Source organism: Sphaeramia orbicularis, chromosome 12, assembly GCF_902148855.1.
Source record: "Sphaeramia orbicularis chromosome 12, fSphaOr1.1, whole genome shotgun sequence".
Lineage (NCBI taxonomy): Eukaryota > Metazoa > Chordata > Actinopteri > Kurtiformes > Apogonidae > Sphaeramia > Sphaeramia orbicularis.
In genome coordinates, this window is record NC_043968.1 from 1,543,080 (window position 1) to 1,564,770 (window position 21,691).

The 21,691-nt window shown below is 39.2% G+C and overlaps 2 protein-coding genes across 7 annotated transcripts in view; one reads left to right on the plus strand and one right to left on the minus strand.

Moving 5' to 3' along the window:
* On the minus strand, positions 1-16,080 carry LOC115429309 (oocyte zinc finger protein XlCOF6-like). Of its 5 annotated transcripts, XM_030148636.1 has the most exons (9): positions 15,613-16,080; positions 13,674-13,824; positions 13,499-13,582; positions 12,503-12,550; positions 12,328-12,411; positions 6,193-6,240; positions 6,021-6,104; positions 4,571-4,639; positions 1-1,563 (listed from the first exon to the last, which is right to left on the minus strand). In XM_030148636.1, exons 1-9 carry the CDS (start codon positions 15,808-15,810, stop codon positions 383-385), a joined length of 1,947 nt encoding a protein of 648 aa, XP_030004496.1. In that variant the 5' UTR covers positions 15,811-16,080; the 3' UTR covers positions 1-382. The 5 variants fall into 5 exon arrangements, with proteins under 5 accessions (XP_030004496.1, XP_030004498.1, XP_030004500.1 ...); XM_030148638.1 differs by lacking the exons at positions 12,328-12,411; positions 12,503-12,550 and having other exon boundaries at positions 15,613-16,079; XM_030148637.1 differs by lacking the exons at positions 1-1,563; positions 4,571-4,639; positions 6,021-6,104; positions 6,193-6,240 and adding an exon at positions 9,215-11,659 and having other exon boundaries at positions 15,613-16,075.
* The window catches only part of LOC115429324 (uncharacterized), a 17,175-nt gene continuing 11,191 nt past the window's right edge, over positions 15,708-21,691 (plus strand). Inside the window, exons 1-2 of one of the 2 annotated variants that reach the window (XM_030148658.1) lie at positions 15,783-15,840; positions 20,105-20,222. The gene's annotated coding sequence lies outside the window, so the exon portion shown is untranslated. Of the gene's footprint in view, positions 15,841-20,104; positions 20,223-21,691 lie in introns of both variants that reach the window. The other variant, XM_030148657.1, reaches the window with a different exon arrangement.

A 21,691-nucleotide genomic window follows, 5' to 3' on the forward strand; every position in this document is an offset into this window, starting at 1 on the left:
CACAAAACATTTAATAAAGAGGCAGAATATTAGTAAACTTACACTTCAGATATTTCACATTTTTCATATTTGTTCACGTTATTCGTGTTGTTTTGTGAAATGATAGTGTAAATACAGTAAAGTGACACACAAGTGTTTAAATTTAGAAGAGAAACATTTAGAGTTGTGAGTATTTAGAGGTTATTATGACAGTATTTTACTGGTCCAACCCACTGGAGATTAAACTGGACTGTATGTGGAACTTCAACTAAAATGAGTCATATCTTTTGTGTAATTTTTGCATTTCACATATTATTCCTTCGGGCCAGACTGGACCCTTTGGCGGGCTGGATTTGGCCCCTGGGCCGCATGTTTGACCCCTGTGTACTCCAGTGTTGTGTGCTCAGGGTCTCTGTGGGTCCGTCTGTTTCCCACCGTCCTCCTCCAACGGGATGTGACTGCGCTGATGTTTGGTGAACTCGCTCCTCTGTACGAACGCCTTCTCGCAGACGCCGCAGCGATACGGCTTTTCTCCGGTGTGGAGGCGCTGGTGCGTCTTCAGGTTGGTGGGGTTGGTAAACCTTTTGCCGCACACCTCGCAGGCGTACGGCCGCTCCCCCGTGTGGACGCTCATGTGATACTTCAGGTTCACTGCGCACCGGAACGTTTTCCCGCAGACGTCGCAGACCGGCCGCTGCCCTGGTTTCCTGCCCGTGTGGACCCTCATGTGGTTCTGGAGCGCGCTGGCGTGACCGCAGCGTTTGCCGCAGGTTTCGCAGACGTACGGCCGCTCGCCCGTGTGGGTCAGCATGTGGTGTTTGAGGGCGCTGCGATGGCTGCAGCCTTTCCCGCAGACGTCGCAGGTGAACAGCTTCTGGCCGCTGGGTTGGCTCAGGTGGTTCCTCAGGATGCACGTGTTGCTGCAGCCGAGGCCGAGCGCGTCGCAGCAGTTTTCCTGCCACTTGTGCGTCACGCGGTGAGTGGACAGCGACACCAAGGAGAAGAATCTCTCACCGCAAATTTCGCAGATAAAATCCTTCTCTCCTGAATGCTGGTTTTCGTGGTCGGCCAAACTCTGTCTGCAGTCGAACGTCTGCGGGCAGATCGAACAGACCAGCGTCTTCGTCAGCGCCGGACATCGGTGTTTCCTCAGCGCCGTCATCCCCGTGAACTTGCCCTCACACAGCAAACACACGGCCTTGATTAGTTTGTCGGCCGGTTTGTCAGACAGTTTGTCATCGAGGTGTCGCCGCATGTGTCGCTCAAACGTGGACTTGTAGGCGAAGTCGATGCTGCAGTCGGGACAGCGGTACGGCTTCTCCCCGGTGTGGCGTCTGGAATGCGCGGTGAGACCTCGGACTGTGGAGAACTTCTTCCCGCAGTCGGAGCAGAGGTGGGGTTTGGAGTGGCACAGGTAGTGTCGCTCCAACAGACACTTCCGACGGAAGGTTTTAGGACAAGAAGGACACTGCATGGGCTCTGAAGGACGCCGCCTCGTCTTCGGTTTGTTGAAGTCCTCATCATCGTCAGTGTCTGGAGAGAGCAGCCCAAATTCTGATTGGACGGATGGAGGTGAGTCTTCATCTGCAAACGCACAACAAAGAAAACATTTGTGATACTCAGATATATGACATTTTATCATCACAGTCGGACTTTATAAAATAAAACAAATCTCTGTTTGCAGCAGCAGAAGTTACGCACTAGGGATGTAACGATTACCGGTATAACGATAAACTGCGGTAAAATTGCAGGCGGTTAGTATTACCATTTAAATTCTAATTATCATGATAACCGTGTTTGATTACCGCACTTTTAGGGGAAAAATCCCATGTAAAGATCTGCTTTTATGTCAAATATTTGAGTATAGTTTTAATTTATTACAATTTTGATTTTCTATACCTAATATTTGGAACCAATATTCACTTTTAAAGTCTTTGAAAAGGTTCGTTAAGCATCTGTGTTATTTATGCAATAAATTACATACATTTTTCAAATCAGATTTTATATGTTTTTTTGTGTTTTCTGGCCTTTTGTGTTTTTATAGTAGGTTAAAGTGAAACAAATAATAGACAGATGATATAAATGAAGTTGTGCTGAAAGAAAAGTTCCCAAACATGGCTATAGTAAACATTTGTTTATATAGTATATAAAGGCAAAATCAAAAGGACTGAAAAACAGACAAAATAGATTTAGATCACTAGGGGTTAATATTTGAATGTTTCTGCAAAAGAAGGTACATTGTGCCAATTATTTTATTTTATTTTATTTGTTTAAATACATCTTGGTTAAATTATTCAGTGTGTGTATTAGTACTTTTTGAACATTTTGAGCACAATTTCAACCATACTGCGATAATAATGAAAACCGTGATATTTTTGGTCACAATAACCATGATATCCCTATTACACACAATACAAATGTCCTCCATACATCCACAGTAAAAACCTACATAAAACCAGGGCTGGAGTCGGCCCCTTTTTCGGCCCAGGAGTTTCCTGCCCAAACCGGCTCACTTCTTCCATGGAGGAAGAATTTAAATAAATGAAACAGCAGCTCACTCTTACAGTGTATTTTATTGGGTATAAGTTCAGGTACAGTGGATCTAAAAAGTCTACACACCGCTGTTCAAATGCCAGGTTTTTGTGATGGAAAATAATGAGGCCAAGATAAATAATTTCAAAACTTTTTCCACCATTAATGAGACCTAAAACCTATACAAGTCAGTAGAAAAAAACTGAAATCTTTTACGGGGAAAAATAAAAAATGAAAAACTTACATTAACCTGGTTGCATAAATATTCACCCCCTTAAACTAGTCCTTTGTTGCATCCCCTTTGGCTTTTATTAGTTCCTCAGTCTGTTTGGTAGGAGTCTTATCAGCGGGGCACATCTTCATGTGTCCATATTTGTTCAGTCTTCTTTATAAAAATACTCCAGGTCTGTCAGACTGTGAGGACATCTCCTGACCACAGCCCCCTTCAGATCAGCCCACAGATGTTCCATTAGACTCAGGTCTGGACTCTGGTGGGCCGTTCCAAAACCTTCATCTTCTTGTGGTGAAGCCACTCTTTGGTTGGTTCGGATGTGGGCTTTGGGTCACTGTTGTGAAAGATGAAGTTCTGTTCGTCTTCATCTTTCTAGCAGAAGCCTGAGGGTTTTGGTCCAACACTGACTGGTATTTGGAACGGTTCATAATTCCCTCCACCTTGTCTAGTATGGAATTTTTTTGTGCCAATATATTCAAACAAAAGTTTTTAATTCTCAAACAAAATATATGAGTCACCCGAGCAAAAAAAAAAAAAAAAGTCATCGCAAAATGAAAACCTATAACTTGCAAACTTATGCTGCATTTCCACTACGTGGTACCGACTCGACTGGACTGGACTCGGCCTTTTTGCGTTTCCATTATGAAAAAGGACCTGGAATCTGGTACCTGGTACTAGTTTTTGGTATCACCTCTGATGAGGTTCCAGGACTGGGGAACAGATACTAAACGTGCCGTGGAAACACCGCAGACCACTGATTGGTCAGAGTTTTCTCTGTGACCCACTGTTTTACAAAACACAGATGCAGAAGCTTACAGTAAATACAGCGGTAGGTTAATCCACATGATGACAGCCTGTAAAACTACACCATTCAGTCTGGAGATTCAGTCTTTGGTGGCTGATGTAAAAATTCAGCATGAGTTTAACGAGACAACACAACAAGGGAGTTTATCAGCAACTCTCTGAGCAGACGACATGGAAGTAATGTGCCGCATTGCTATGACAACCAGGTACTGTAAAGTCAGTAGTATCATGTAATGGAAACGGTCTCCAGGAATAGGACCTGGTACCAGAGTTGAGTCAAGCCGGTTCCACATAGTGGAAACACAGTAAAATCATCTGTGTTATTGTGTAAAGTGTTGGTATTTTGCCCTTTTCACAACATGTCCTTTTGTTTACAGTTCTCTCTGTTTATTTCTCGCTGCTGGCTTTGTAAACAGACGATTTTGTAAAAAAATTGCCGCAAACTAATTTTCATGGTCGATTATGTCGACTAATTGCAGCAGCACTAAACATAACATGGTTGAATTTTTGTTTTTTTAATTAATTTAGCCTATATTGTGATTGTGTAAAATTGATATAAGTGATTTAGGCTCCATTTGTTAAAATAAATTAGGCTATCGTGCTGACATCTTTCTGAATGTCTGAACAATTGAACATAGATCACATCTATTCTCTGTTATATTTGACAATACAAATAATTACCTTAGTTTAAATAACTCTGTTTCATTTTAGTTTAATTGTGTTTATTCCGACATTTCAAGCATTATACATTTGTGCAGGATACAAAGTTTGAAAAATGAAAGAGTCTGAAAAGGAACAGGCTAAAGCCTGAGCTTTTCCTGCCGACCCCCCCGTTCATATCACCAAACAAAATGAAATAAATACATACCAATACCTTTAGCTTAGTAACAATAGCAAAAACAAGCAACAAACAATTCAACAGTCTGAGTAGCAGAAAAATTAACATTCACATTCTTCATATATTTTCATGACATGTCTGTTAAACATAGTTTTAAATATAAATACCTGTCAGACTATCCTCACCTGTCCCATCAGTACTCATGGCCTCCTCTGGATCATCAGGAGCATCACAAGGGGTTCGCTGCTCCGACGCTTCAAAAACATTCCATTAATGAGTTAGGTTCTTTAATATATGACACTTCTAAATTATGTTTATTATTATTATTCAGCTTGAAACTGGATATTTGTGATTAATGGTGTGTATTGGGCTCTACTAAATAAATTACACTAAGTTGACATTGCAAACGTTGCGCAATAGCCTTATACACCGACTACACTAAATTCTGTCCATATGTCTGTATCGTCTGTCCTCTGGGGTCTGTCCATGGAAGTAAATCTGTCTCATCAGATTTTGAATTATAAAAGCCACTGAATTTCTAGCACTGATTTTTTTTTTTGCACTGAAATTAAGTATCTGAATTTTTTCGGCGTCACATGACCAACCTAACGTGACTTGATTGGTTGGCTGCCGGTTCGACTTGAGATAGAATTATTGCTTATCCTTGGTGTCCCGGATGTGTGATCTCAATTTTTTGCATCTGAATTTTTTGCTTCTGAATTTTTTTTTATTCTAAATTTATGAACATAGTAAAATTGAGACAAAAAATTCAGACACTTAATTTCAGTGCAAAAACAAATTCAGATACTTAATTTTAGAGCAAAAAAAAAATTCAGATACTTAATTTCAGTTGAAAAAAACAAATTCAGATACTTAATTTCAGTGCAAAAAAAAACAAATTTTTTTCAGAAATTCAGATACGTAATTTCAGTGCAAAAAATTTCAGTGCTAGAAATTCAATGGCTTTTGTAATTCAAAATCTGATGAGACAGATTTACTTCCATATCTGTCCTCCGGGAAACAAATCTGTTCATTTCACACATTTGACTCCATCTTCTTCCAACCCCTTTCTTTTCTTGAACCTGGCCTTCTGGGCTCCACCTGGCCTCTTCCTGCCCTCCATCACCACCCACTTCACATTATTCTGTTGCTATATTTAATTTTACCGCTCTAGAAAAGACAACTCATGGGCCCAACCAACTGAAACACTTGGGTAGAAGAGTTCCCTCAGATGGTCGAACCCATCTAATCTACTGCAATAGAGGAGCTGCGCTGACAGATGAATGGAGAAGGAATGCAAGAAGAAGATTAGAGAAGAGACAGAAGTAATTAATTATTTTTCCCATCCAACCGGCCCAAACTCCAGACTGACATGAGCAGGGCCATCGGGACTCATCCTGAATCTCCCGATTAGCCGCTCTGGGCCTGTCTAGAACTGAGAATAAACTGGAGAACATACTGTCTTTCATTTTTAGAAAGTAAACATCCAGAATAGGCCCCCTCACCCTCTCAATGATTAAGTGGTTCAGTTTATTGAATTTTAGTGAAGTCAATGATTGTAATATACAACTGTATGAATTAAAACAAAGAAGAAAAGTGGCTCATTTTTACTTTTCAATGACCTGATCGACTCACCTTGTCTGTGACACTCTCTTCCTGTTGCTCTTGTTTCATGTATTTTCTTGATGTTCTGTGTCTCTTTGGTTCTGGCAGGCGATTCTATAATTTAACCACAACAACAAAATGCACATATCGATAAACACACTGAACGAATCTTTAAAGCCGCTCACATCTTTCTCAGACTCACTCTTTTTGGTCTCAGTTGCGTCTTTCAGCTTCACGCTCCTCTTCTTCTCTGCAGATTCTCCATTAGCTTCACAAACAGACACTTGAAAAATGGTCAGAATTTTCTCCACAGCGGTTTTGGTCCAGGTTTCCATGAGGGACACGAACTGGCTCTGTACAGTTACAGGTGTAGATACAATTTATTCATTTCACACTTCAATCAAACAAAAATGCGCATTCAAGCATTAATATTCATGGCTTTTAATATTTGACACCTTTGTGGAACATGTTTGTTGCATTTTTGACATGAACCTTCAGGGTCCACTTTCAGGGCTTGGAAAAATGAATACATTCTCAGTTTATTAATTATTTATGTTTTTAACAGCTGCTGGTTTACAGCTACTGAAATCTTTCTCCTTTGTATTTTGCTGTAAATTGATTATCCTTAAAGTTTTTTTCACAACATTATCATTAAAGTATGTTATTTGCTACTATACAGATAACATAATGTGCTGTGCACTAATACCCCTCAGCCAGAATGGACAGACAGACAAACGGACGAACGATGAAATGATTACAAAACCCCTTCAGCCAGTTGGCCGATGGGTAAAAAGTGGGTCATTTAAATCATTTAGTTACGTACATTTCCTCAAAGCTGTAACTACAGCAGCAGAGAATAACAGTAACAGTGAATCTGATTCTCAAGACCAATCATTATTATTTTCTATTTACCACTTTTTTGATTTGCTCTGTAAATTAAATATTTTCTTTTTGGGTAATGAATTATTTCTCAGTGAATGTATGCAGCCTGACAATGTTAAACTTAATTTAACATTTTTTAAGAATGAAATTACAAAAGTGCCTACGGTAAAACCCATTTCTGTAATACATACAAAAAAATTCTTCAAATTTAATAACTTTGCAAATTGAAAACCTAACCCATTCACAAATAAAACAGATTTAGTGTCAACAAAAAAATTGTTTTGCTGTTTTGTGCATTTTTACAAAAAAAAAAAAAAAATCATCATTAGTAATTTGCGAAAGCGTCAAGTCTATGGCAACGACTAATGAGGTTCATGGGAAATGTAGTTAAGTCATTTGTTGAAAGCAGTAGGGAATAAAGCTCTGTAGTGGCAAGAAAATCTTAATGCACAGCCACGAGTTAGTCATGCCCCATACCAGAGCTCTATAAACAGAGTTATGACATGTTTTGATGTCACCGGTGATCATGTGGTTCATGTAAGCCTGAATAGTTCCAAACAAGCCAAACGCTCTCATGTTCTTCTATGGGACAGACAGCAGTGAACATGATAAACCTGAAAATAAACCTCATATAACCGTTGTCTTTACTGTATGTACTGTTGTGTGTGTTCTACTTTTGAGTAGTAGGGTAGACCACTGAAAGGACTGACTTTACTGTATTACTTTGAAAACTTAAATTTTGGGGGGAAATGTTGACGTTAGCTTGGATAGGCCATTTACATGAGAGGTGCTAACTTTACAAGTTCATTCATTCTGTAATTGTTCTGTACTGGTACGCAGATGGACAATTTACCATTTTCACTTTTCCTATTCTAGGACTGTGGTCCAATCAGAAAACAGTGTTTATCTGTGAACACTGTGTGTCTGCCAAACTCTGCTCTGATAACTCACACAATAAGGCATTAACCACTGGATAGCATACAGGCTAACTTAGCATGTTAGCATTAGCACGGTTTAGCATCCGTGCTAAACTCATTAAAAACTCAATATTAGCAAACTCAACAGAATTCTTGTAGGATGAGTCGGATCTTACAAATACCAAGTGACAGAAGTTTCGCTTCCTTTAACTCATGAATAATAACTTTAATGAACTTTTATTGATCAGAGCTCAGCTCTACAGTAACTCTCCTCCTTATGATCACATGACCTCAGCTGACAAACTGAACCAAACACCACCAGGTTCAGTAAAATAACTAAAATAAAACCTACTGATAACATTTGCACTGACGTTACCCTATCTTAAAAACTCCATAATTTGTGGTTATAGTGGTTAAATCTCAACAGCTGGACAAGTCAAGTTAGCAAACTATAGGACTACAGCTGACAATCCAACAGAACAGGTGTTAAGATATACATTTAAACAAACGCTAACACACACCACAGAAAACAGAATTTACAACAGAAATGTCCGATATTACAGGAAATAAACTTAATAATTTAAAAGATGATGATATCTTATTAACTCAGGGCTGGAACTGACAGATCTGCTGCAACAGAAATGAATGTGTTCTGATGCTGTTACACTCAGTGTAGGAACTACAGTCATCCATTCAAACCAAGGAGAAAACAAAATGAAATCAAACTGAGGTGTTCCATGTTGATAAGAGCCTTAAATCTGTGTGCTACGCAGTCTGGTAGGTGAATTGTTTCTACACATTAGTAACTAGAAGCACTCGGAGAGCGCAGACCTCCGCCAAGGCTGATCAGTGCCCCCCCCCCGATCACCACCAAAATTTTATCATTTCTTCCTTATCCCATTTCCAACAAACCCTGAAAATTTCATCGAAATCTGTCCATAACTTTTTGAGTTATGTTGCACACTAACGGACAAACAAACAAACAAACCCTGGCAAAAACATAACCTCCTTGGCGGAGGTAATAACTACTGTTCACACATTATTATTAGTTTGTCACATCACCAAAGGGGCTCCATGTTAGCGGTGGCTTTGACTGGGCTGTTTAAGGAAACTAAAGCTACCACAGACCCGTGTGTTCTTCAGGGAAAACTCTCTAATTACCGCCAGAAGTTTATTAAACTGCCGTTTCTCCTCCTCGGTCTCCACGTTGGTTCGCGAGCCCGCTGCAGAGGGACCCCGAGCGGCCATGAGGTTCACCGAGCACCGGTCCAGTATCGGCCCCAGCTCCGCCACCGCCGCCTCCGCCACGGTCCGCAAGACAGCGGACAGCCGGAGCTCCAGAGCCTCCGGTCGAACGGCCACGACCTTTATTTTTAATCTGCTCCTCATCATCTTCTCCTTTTTTAACCTGTCTTCTTCTTCTACCTTATTGTCGGTTGTCCTCCAGCTTTAAGGTGCACTTCCGCCTCCTGCTGCTCCGGAGTGTGGCTCAAACAGGACATTTCTAAACTAACCCCTGGGTCAGATCAAATGGTCACGAAGGCACAAAGTTGTTGTTCAGTGACCTGTAAGTTTTAACTAAATGACACAAATAAGTTTATTTTATGTTTTATATGTAAGTATTAACACGTACTTGAATGGTATCTAATGTAACACACAACTCTATGCTCATTGGTTTTCAGAAGTTTGTCCCTTGGGGCTTGCAGTTGAGCTGCCGTAAAGTGTGTTGGTTGTTGTGTTGTAAAGTGAAGAGAAAGAAAATCAGTAAACAGTGTGACTACCCGATCTGCGCACCCACCCGATTTGCTTCGCGCATGCGCAATACGGTCGGCATCATGGCTCTATCTGTTCATTCTCTGTATACAGGTAAACATATTTCTCCGTAAATTTATACATTTGTACACTGAACTCAGTTTTAACACAAGAACATTTGGTGATACAGCATTAGATCCTGTTGTGATCAAATAAAATACGTTTAGTAGTTGTGCATGATATATCATGATACATCGTACCGAGATCCTAGTATTGTGATTTGTATCGTATCGCCAGATTCTTGCCAATACACTCCCCTATTTGGGATTAGTTATAATTGTTTAAAAATATGACCAAAATGTCACTTTTTGAAGCATCGTATATAGTCTTACACTCGACCACTGGGGGGCACTGATGTTCCCCTGGCAAATGGTTTGAAACACCCTTAAATATCTCACAAATCAACAATTGATGCCTTGAAAACCATTTAGAGATTATTGAGAACTGCTTTGAAGTCATTCAAATTTTGACCAAAATATTTCTTTTTGAAGCACACAGGTCAGTCTTATATTCAACCCCTGAGGGGGCGCCGATGGTCCCCTGACAAATGTTTTGAAGCATCTGGAAATTACTCATAAAACATTTATTAGAAAAACGTCCTTTATAAGGTAGAAACCTGGAGTAGACCCTAACTCTGGAGGACGGATCACTGACACGACCATTCATTGACAAAGATATGACAAAATAATGGACAGCTGCAGCTCTAAACTGAACTGAGTTATAGTTCTGGTCTCCAGCTACAGTGGTGCATTCAAATGCCCGCTGTGTGATCAGGGTTCTGGGTTTTACTACAGTGTTGTGTGCTCAGGGTCTCTGTGGGTTCCTCAGTGAACCTCTGTTTCCCACCGTCCTCCTCCATTGGGACGTGGCCGCGTTGATGTTTCGTGAACTCGCATCTCTGTACGAACGCCTTCCCGCAGACGGCGCAGCAATACGGTTTTTCTCCAGTGTGGATGCGTCGGTGCGTCTTCAGGCTGCTGGACTGGGTGAACCTCCGCCCGCAGACGGTGCAGCCATGCATCTTCTTGCCTGAATGTGTCACTGTGTGCGCCTTCAGATTGCTGGGGTTGGCAAACTTTTTGCCGCACACCTCGCAGGCGTACGGCCGCTCCCCCGTGTGGACGCTCATGTGATACTTCAGGTTCACTGCGCATTGGAACATTTTCCCGCAGACGTCGCAGACCGGCCTCTGCCCTGGTTTCCTGCCCGTGTGGACCCTCATGTGGTTCTGGAGCGCGCTGGCGTGACCGCAGCGTTTGCCACAGGTTTCGCAGACGTACGGCCGCTCGCCCGTGTGGGTCAGCATGTGGTGTTTGAGGGCGCTGCGATGGCTGCAGCCTTTCCCGCAGACGTCGCAGGTGAACAGCTTCTGGCCGCTGTGTTGGCTCAGGTGGTTCCTCAGGACGCTCATGTCACTGCAGCCGAGGCCGAGCACGTCGCAACAAGTTTCTGTCTGTGTGTGCGTCACGCGGTGGGTGGACAGCGACGCCGAGGAGAAGAAACTCTCGCCGCACGTTTCACAGATAAAATCCTTCTCTCCTGAATGCTGGTTTTCGTGGTCGGCCAAACTCTGTCTGCACTCGAACGTCTGCGGGCAGATCGAACAGACCAGCGTCTTTGTCAGCGCCGGACATTGGTGTCTCTGCAGCGCCGGCATCCCCGTGAACTCGCCCTCACACAGCGCACATACGAAGCCGCCTGGTTTGTCGGTGTGATGCTGACGCATGTGTCGCTCAAACGTGGACTTGTAGGCGAAGTCGATGCTGCAGTCGGGACAGCGGTACGGCTTCTCCCCGGTGTGGCGTCTGGAATGCGCAGTGAGGCCTCGGAGTGTGGCGAACCGCTTCCCGCAGTCGGAGCAGAGGTGGGGTTTGGAGTGGCACAGGTAGTGTCGCTCCAACAGACACTTCCGACGGAAGGTTTTAGGACAAGAAGGACACTGCATGGGCTCTGAAGGACGCCACCTCATCTTAGGTTCACACGAGTCCACGTCATCATCGTCAGTGTCTGGAGAGACCGGCTCAGGGTCTGATTGGACGGATGGAGGTGAGACTTCATCTGCAAAGAAAACATTTGTGATACTTTGACATATGACATTTTATCATCAAGGTCTGACTTAAAAAATTTTTTTTTCATTTTTTTATCCAGGAAAAATAAGACATCTCTATTGCAGACTGTCCTGGTAAAGACAGCAGCAGCAGAAGTTACACACAAGAAAAATAATATTGTGTATTAACCAATGATACTGTTAATCATTGACATATGACAGGATGAAAAAATAAAAAATAACTAATCAAATTTTTATGTCGTATATATCAGTTTTTGGCATCAAAAATATGGTTTGTTTACACTATAAACAGGGCATTTAAAGGGTTAAACATATGACACTTATTTGTTATTTTTGTTTGTGCAGATTATGCCCTTTTGGTGGTTAGAAATGGCCTCTCTGGATGCACGGTTAACATTGCGTACAATCTCCAAATTCTCACAGAATGAATAAAACTGCACCTAAAGAGGAGTCTAGAACTGAAAACAAACTGGAGAACATACTGTCTTTCATTTTCATAAAGTAAACATCCAGAATAGGCCCTGTCACCCTCTCAGTGATTAAGTGGTTCAGTTTATTGAGTTTTAGTGAAGTCAACGATTGTAAAATACAACTGTATGAATTAAAACAAAGAAGAAAAGTGGCGTGTTTTTACTTTTCAATGACCTGATCGACTCACCTTGTCTGTCACGTTCTCTTCCTGTTGCTTCTGTTTCATGTATTTTCTTGATGTTCTGTGTCTCTTTGGTTTTGGTGGTCGATTCTATAATTTAATCACAACAACAAAATGCAGCGTTGATCCACAAACACACTGAACAAATCTTTAAAGCTGCTCACATCTTTCTCAGACTCACTCTCTTTGTTCTCTGTTGTGTCTTTTAGCTTCACGCTCCTCTTCTTCTCTTGAAAATCAAAAAAAAATAAATAAAATTTTTTTGTGTGTTTTTTGCATCAGAAAATATAGTTTGTTTACAAATTTAAAGGATTAAAAATATGACGTTGAGTATTCGGTATTTTTGTCTCAAGTTGATGAAACACACAAATTGTGAACAAGTTAAAAACAAACTGTATGAAAAACACTTTGATATTACTACTGTCCTGTACAGATTATGTGATTTAGGTGATTAGAAGGACTCGTATGGGTGGGGTACTGGGGGGGTTAACTAAAACAGAAAAGCTCCACTGGAGATTTTTTAGCCAGGCTGCAAAAGATCCAAAATTAACTAATCCAATTTTTATGTATTATACAGAAAAAAAAGGCAATGTCTACTGCCACAGTACTGTGGCACAAAATATGGGTTTGCCTACTGCCACAGAGCCAATCAAATGTTAACATCTGCACTAGAGCCAATCACAGATACTGTTCCATGAACTCACAATCCTCTTGTACTGTGTCAGTACTGTGGTCATATATGGAGTATACTTCAGTTCATTCTTTTGGGCATTTTTCTACCACAGTACTGTGGCAACTGATGGAAGAAATGACAAATTAGTGATAGTTTATAGTATAGAATAAGAATTATTGTTGTAAATAATCCATGTTGTTTTATGGTGTTCTTTGCTCTGTGCAGTCAGTGAGGCTGGAGAAGGTGGGCGGAGCTATATGTTAGAGGTGGCAGTGTGCCATGTGACTTCTCAGTTCTGTGTCAGTTCAGTGTATTCAGTGCTGTGGTCCGAATTCTGCACTCTGAACATTGTCCCAGGGGCTGATTTATATCAATGTCAGATTTACCTACCAGCACCAGTTATTGAGTTTTAGTGAAGTCAACGATTGGCATATGCATCTGTATGAATTAAAACAAAGAAGAAAAGTGACTTTTTTTACTTTTCAAAAGACCTGATCGACTCACCTTGTCTGTCACCTTCTCTTCCTGTTGCTCCTGGTTCATGTATTTTCTTGATGTTCGGTGTCTCTTTGGTTTTGGCAGGCGATTCTATAATTTAACCACAACAACAAAATGCAGCATTGATCCATAAACACACTGAACGAATCTTTAAAGCCACTCACATCTTTCTCAGACTCACTCTTTTTGGTCTCGGTTGCGTCTTTCAGCTTCACGCCCCTCTTCTTCTCTGCAGATTCTCCATTAGCTTCGCAAACAGTCACTTGAAAAATGGTCAGGATTTTCTCCACAGCGGTTTTGGTCCAGGTTTCCATGAGGGACGCGAACTGGCTCTGTACAGTCACAGGTGTAGATACAATTTATTCATTTCACAATTTAATCAAACAAAAATGTATAGTCAAGCATTAATATTCACAGCTTTTAATATTTGACACATTTGTAGAACATGTTTGTGTGTGTTTTTGACTTGAATCTGCAGGGTCCACTTTCAGGGCTTGGAAAATGAATACATTCAGTTTATTAATTATTTATGTTTTAAACAGCTTCTGGTTTACAGCAACTAAAATGTTCCTCCTTTGAAGTTATTTTCACAACATTATCATTAAAGTATGCTATTTGATACTATAAAAACAAAAGTGAGACATTAAATCAATTAATTACATACACTTCCTCAAAGCTGTGACTAAAGCTGCAAAGAATAACAGTAACAGTGAATCTGATAATCATGACCAATCATTATTGTTTTCAATTTACCACTCTTTTGATTAGTAAATTAAATATCTTCTTTATGGGTTCTGTATTATTACTCAGTTAATATATGCAGCCTGACAATGTTAATATTAATTTAACAAAAAAAAAAAGAAATAAAAGTGCTTACAGTAAAATCAACTTCTGTAATAGATAATGAAAAATTAAAATTCTTCAAATTTCATTTCTTTGCAAATTTAAATTCAAACCTAACCTGTTCCCAAATAAAACTGATTGTGTCAACAAAAAATGTGTTGTTTTGTGTAGTTTTTTTATTTATTTTTTTCCCCAACTATATTGAAAATATATTAGTATACTGTCAATCCAGCTCTGCAAAAAAACTGAATTCTTTCTAACAATAATGTTTTCAATATTCCACATAATAGCTTTGTGTGGAGAAAAGTTGTATGTATAGCAGAGTTTCCAAGAAAGTAAAGCTTGTTGATAGAATTTATAAAGTTTCAAAGAAAGTCTGGTGATATTGTAGTTACAAGTCAATAAAAAATGTAAACCTCCAACATTTGTAAATATGTTGTGTGGAATAAAAAAAAACCAAATAGACTGAGGAGCTGTAAGACATTCCTTAATCGCAGTTTTTATGCCATTTATGACTATTCTTGCGAGAAGGGTAATTGTCCTGAAATGGAAATCACCACAGCCCCCTTCCTTCATTCACTGGCTCAGAGACGTCCTGTATTTCCTCAAATTGGAAAAAATTAGACTGACACTTTATGCCTCCGCTGATAAATTTTCACAAATTTGGAATCCTTTTACTAGTCCTTTGTTTCAGATTGACCTTTATGGTAATTTTTCCACCTAGTCCTCTTCTTTGTTTTTTCTATTTGGTAATGCACCTTGTGCAACACATTATGCATCAATATTCTAAATGTGAACCTTTCATGAACTTTTTGTTTGTTTGTTTGTTTAGTTTTTAGGGGGTGCTTTTTTTTGTTAATGGAGAAGGTTGGTGAACTTGTTCTTGTTTGTTTGCATGTTAAAAAAAAAAAAAAAAAAAGGAAATTGTGCAACAATTTATTTTCAACTGATGTCATATGATAGAGTGTTTGTATTGCCCAGTTTCTATAAAACTCCAAATAAACAAAGGTTGGGAAAAAAAATAAATGAATTAATCGCAGTTTTTATTTTTTAATCATTAGTAGTAATTTACGATGACGTCATCTTTATAGACACGACTAACGAGGCTGATGGGAAATGTAGTTCAGTTATTTATTAAAACAGGCGGGAATAAAGTTCATTAGTGGCATAAACGTCCATGTTAGAGGCGGAAAGTGGAGGTGGCTTTGACTGGGCTGTGTCAGTAAACTTATACAACAACAGACCCGTGTGTTCTTCAGGTACAACTCTCTAATTACCGTCAGAACTTTGTTAAACTGCCGTTTCTCCTTCTCGGTCTCCACGGAGGTTCGCGAGCCCGCTGCGGAGGGACCCAGAGCGGCCATGATGTTCACCGAGCACCGGTCCAGCAACGACCCGAGCTCCGCCACCGCCGCCTCCGCCACGGTCCGCAGGACAGCGGACAGCCGGGCCTCCACAGCCTCCGGGCCGGACATGACGGTGAGGATACGGACGTCGGAGCCAGGGTAAGGGTCGACTTTAGTCCTGCTGTTCAAGATGTTTTGGTTCCTGTTTCTGTACGTCACACTTTTCTTCTTCGCTGGTTTTATTGGTGGATTTCAACCTGCATTCAAAGGTGCACACCGCCCCCTGCTGTAGAGGATCTGTAACAGCAGGGTTTAGTACTGCAGTACAACAGCACATTAGGACCACAGACGGAAATGAAAACAGTCACTATGAGAATGAAGTAGTAAAATATCGAGATAAAACCCGCAATTTTATGAGAATAAAGTTGAATACAAAAAGAGTCATAATTTTACAAAAATAAAGTTGTAATGTTTTGAGAATTAAGCCATAATATTATGAGAATAATATTATGAATAAATAAATATCTATTTTATTCATTTGTTTATTTATTTATTTTGTTGTTTTTAATTGTATGGCTTTTTAATCTATTCTTGTATTTTACTCTTTTATTTGGATTTTATTTATTCTTCTGTATAGCACTTGTTTCTTTTTTGTACAGTTTCTCTGTCTTTAAATCTATTCTGTATTTTATTCTTCTGTTTGGTTTTACTTATTCTTCTGTACAGCACTTTGGTCTACTGCAGTTGTTTTAAAGTGCTTTACAAATAAAATTGGATTGCATTGGATTGGAGAATAAAGTCGTAGTTTTAAAAAAAAAACCATCTCATTATTTAATGAAAATAGTGTCGTATGTTGTATAGCCTATATGTCGACTTTATTCTCATAATATTATGGCTTTATTTTTGAAATATTACAACTTAATCTCGTAAAAGTATGGCATTTCTTAATAACCAGAGATTTCTGCATAGTAATGTATGTATAAAAAAAAAGAACTGCCAGATTTGAAGAAAAGGGCAAAAAATCAAATGAGAAAAATAATTCACAGCAGTCATTTTTACTATTTCAGTCAACTCCAGTGCATTACAGGTGATGAGAAGGTTTTTTCATTCATTTGTTTGTTTGTTTTGAGCAGAATAGTGTAGAACTTGTTTGAACCACAAAAATGTCATTAATTCTAATTCTAAGGTCAAGTAGCACACTAGCATCTGAGTGTTGTTAAGTTTGTTTTCATTTATTTAAAACAGTAACACAGATGCAGACCCTGCTCATCCATCCCAGTGTTTTAATTAACTGATATGTTTAGATCTGCAGTTCCGCTCTTTTCACCCTCAGTGTTAAAACTCCCACAGGCCGTTCGTCCCCGTCGTCTCTGAGCTGGTGTACAGACGTTGTGTGTCGACCGGACTCCTGTTCCTGCTGAACTGAGCCAGTTTGTTTCATCCAACAGCTGTCAGTTCAGAAGGCACCAGAGGGAGGCCAGATGTTTCCTCTAGTCCAGTCCCAGCTCCACATGTGGCCCTCTGTCTAAAACAGGGCTCATTTAAATGTTAGATGTACCCCCCCCACCCCACCCCCCAAACTGACTGAATAACCACCACCCTCAGTTTAAGGAACATTACACTCCACTACCTCAGTGCAATAATCATGAATCATGCACCTTCTTTTCAGTTTCAGTTTCTTTTTGTGTATTAGTGCTTTTTGAACATTTTGAGCACAATTTCAATAATACCGCGAATTATTATTATAACCATGATAATTTTGGTCACAATAACCGTGATATGAAATTTTCATATCGGTACATCCCTAGTACCTACAGTTGAGGAATAGTCCCATCTCGATATTAAATATCTTTTTTCTTTAAAATTCCTTTTTTTAAAGTCAGGAGGGACTGATTTAATTCACGTTGTTAAGCAGTTGCCAGGGGGAGGGACAGGAAGCAGCCTTGCACGTCAGGAGACAGTGGGCGTGGTCAGTGTTGTCCTCTTGGGGTCAAACACAGGACTTTGGCGTCTATATTATAAAAACCAAGTGGCCTCTGTGTGTGTGTGTCTCAGGATTCACACTAAACCCGTCCAGAGCTGACTGCTGCAGTTTGTCATACTTATGTATTATTGGCCCAGGAACAGACCAGTGAAAACCGCAAGTTGATAGGACCAATATTTTGGGAGATATCAGTAATTTTGGAATACAACAGCCTTATATTCCCGTTGCTATGCCCATGGCGGTTGACAGGAGGTGCAGTACCATCCTCCATGATGGGAAATGAAGTTACAAACAGGAACAATGCATTTACTAACTTTAATCACTGGATATTGATATGAATATATTTAGTTGTTATTTAAATTTTAAAGAATGATTTACCAAACAATTTTTATGTCAGTACTTATAAAACATAGACTCACATCTTCTCCCAAAAGTCAGCATCAAAACTACCACATCTAGAACTGTTGGTTACCCACAGGTCAACACGCTAGTTTCATATATTACCTGTATATATCCATTATATGTTGTACATATTTATTCCATCTATATTATAGAGTTAGCTTTTTTGTATATTTCAGTATTTCTGGTAGTTTTATGTATTTTCAATATTTTTTGGTACAATTTGTGTGATATTTTTGTACTTTTTTTTGTTTGTAGATTCTATTCTATTCTATTCTGTTCTGTTCTATTCTGTTCTTACCTTTGTTTCTTGCAGTGACATCCATTGTTATTTTCATCCTGTTTTTTTCATTCGTTCTTTTTTCTTCTGTTTTCATTCCTTTCATCCAGTGTTGGTTTCGTCTCATCACCTGTTGTCCTGTTGCTTTCATTCCTGTGTTCTTTGACATCACATACGTGTCATGTGACGTGCATTCATTCACCTCTGTGCATGTGCAGAACTTAGCCACTGTGAACAAACCTGAGCTCCCTGTTCAGCAGTGGATAAGCTCTGCACCTGCTCAGAAACACAGACTCCGGTTGGCTCCTGTTCCCTCCTGTCCTTTCCGTCTGCAGGTCAAATAGACCCAGGTGTCTTCATCCTCCTCCTCTTCCTCCTCTTCATCCTCCGGGTCCATGCGGTAATCCCTGGCAGTGTGATTTTTCTCCTCATTTCCGAATCCTCAGGCCACAGACCCTCAGACCCTCGGCACACATCCGTCTCCTGTCCTTCCTCCCTGGTTTCTCTTCCACATTCTTCCTCCCCCTCCTTCTCCCATGCTCCATTTCACTTTGGGTATTTCCCTCATTATCTGCGATGCCTCCATCAGAAGCTCCTGAGGGGCTGAAGGAGTGTGGGCTCCAAACCCAACAGACACAACACCCCTCTGAGGGTCTCTAATCAACTGCCAATATTAGGTTTGGTGGTTTAAAGAAGGTCTGATGTCCACACATCCTAATGTGGATATATGTGAAGTATGAAGAGCAGGAAAAACTAAAGGTTTATATAAACCTCACTTAACATGTCTTTAACCCTTTGTTCAGACAATATGAGATTTATGGCATTAATGATTTATACCAGTAATAGACTGAACCAAAATAAGCAAAATTATCCACAAATTAAAAAAAAAAAACATGAAGCAAAATGAACAAGAACAAAATGACCAAAATAATCAAGAAAATGTAAAAATAAACAACAAAATGAAGAAGAACAGCACTCAGACAGAGCGCAGACCTCCGCCAAGACAGATCTGCCCCCCCGATCACCACCAAAATTACATTTTTCAGTTCTTTTGATTTTGCCTTTTTATACTATATAAACAAATGTTTACTATACCCATGTTTGGGATCCTTTTTTTTTTTCAGCACAACGTCATCTATATCATCTGTTTATTATTTTTTCACTTCAACCTACTATAAAAACATAAAAGGCTAGAAAACACAAAAAAATATATAAAATCTGATTTGAAAAATGTATCTACTTTATTGCATAAATAACACACAGATGCTTAACGAACCTTATCAAAGACTTTAAAAGTGAATATTGGTTCCAAATATTAGGTATAGAAAACTAAAATTGTAGTAAATTAAACTATATACATATATGTGACATAAAAGCAGATCTTTACGTAGGTGTTTTCTCCGGAAAAGTGCAGTAATCAAACAAGGTTATCATGATAATTAGAATTTAAATGGTAATACTAACCATCTGCAATTTTACCGCAGTTTATCGTTATACTGGTAATCGTTACATCCCTATCTGAAGGGGAACAGAATTTTATACAAATCCTTTTCTCATAAACAGCAGGTGTCCAATGTAAATACATGACATATAAAATATCACAAAGAAACAGAGCTCTGTGTCAGATGTGGTAGTTTCAGGCCCAGCGTCTCTTTGCGTCTAACATGACTTTAATCCGACATGTCTGTTCTTTAGTAACTGGAGCTGATTTAATGTGAATCATGCTACAGTAAAACCCTCTACATGTCTGATCCACACAGGCTCTGGTTCCAACACATACCCGCCACCGTCATGTTGACATGTGACCTCTGCCAGCTGTTTAATCATGTGACCTCTGACCTCCAAACCCCCAGGGGTCTGAGTCAAATGATCGCAAAGGTAAATACTGAGGTGCAGTCCGATTTAGTGGAAGGACGGGGTTAAATTCTACAACTGTGATTGACCAGTTTGGATGATCTTCCATCTAAAACCTCAGAAAACAGAGTCTGTAAAAAGATGATTATTATTATTTTTATGCTTTAGAGAAAATAGGTTATTCCTAAACTGATTATTCTCACCATCAGACTCCTGTTCTTGATCTGATTTTGTTGTTTATTTGTCTAAAGTACTAATGTAATCTAATTTTATCTAATCTAATCTAATCTAATCTAGTTTTATGTTATCTAATATTATTTAATCTAATGTAATCTAATCTACATTAGTACCATTACTTCATCATTCCTTACATTAGTACCATTACTTCATTGTTCCTTACATTAGTACCATTACTTCATCATTCCTTACATTAGTACCATTACTTCATTGTTCCTTACATTAGTACCATTACTTCATCATTCCTTACATTAGTACCATTACTTCATTGTTCCTTACATTAGTACCATTACTTCATCATTCCTTACATTAGTACCATTACTTCATCATTCCTTACATTAGTACCATTACTTCATTGCTCCTTACATTACTACCATTACTTCATCATTCCTTACATTAGTACCATTACTTCATCAGTCCTTACATTAGTACCATTACTTCATCATTCCTTACATTAGTACCATTACTTCATCATTCCTTACATTAGTACCATTACTTCATCAGTCCTTACATTAGTACCATTACTTCATTGTTCCTTACATTAGTACCATTACTTCATCATTCCTTACATTAGTACCATTACTTCATTGTTCCTTACATTAGTACCATTACTTCATCATTCCTTACATTAGTACCATTACTTCATCATTCCTTACATTAGTACCATTACTTCATTGTTCCTTACATTAGTACCATTATTTCATCATTCCTTACATTAGTACCATTACTTCATTGTTCCTTACATTAGTACCATTACTTCATCATTCCTTACATTAGTACCATTACTTCATCATTCCTTACATTACCATTACTTCATTGTTCCTTACATTAGTACCATTACTTCATGGTTCCTTACATTAGTACCATTACTTCATGGTTCCTTACATTAGTACCATTACTTCATGGTTCCTTACATTAGTACCATTACTTCATTGTTCCTTACATTAGTACCATTACTTCATCATTCCTTACATTAGTACCATTACTTCATGGTTCCTTACATTAGTACCATTACTTCATTGTTCCTTACATTAGTACCATTACTTCATTGTTCCTTACATTAGTACCATTACTTCATCATTCCTTACATTGGTACCATTACTTCATGGTTCCTTACATTAGTACCATTACTTCATTGTTCCTCACATTAGTACCATTACTTCATCATTCCTTACATTAGTACCATTACTTCATTGTTCCTTACATTAGTGCCATTACTTCATCATTCCTTACATTAGTACCATTACTTCATGGTT

Coding starts and splice junctions, on each gene's coding strand:
- LOC115429309 (XM_030148636.1), bottom strand. CDS start 15,810: ATGTCCGGCCCGGAGGCTGTGGAGGCCCGGCTGTCCGCTGTCCTGCGG. Junction 12,551..13,498: donor AAGAGAAGGTGACAGACAAG/GTGAGTCGATCA, acceptor TTGATTTTCAAG/AGAAGAAGAGGAGCGTGAAG. Junction 12,412..12,502: donor CACAACAGAGAACAAAGAGA/GTGAGTCTGAGA, acceptor ATTAAATTATAG/AATCGACCACCAAAACCAAA.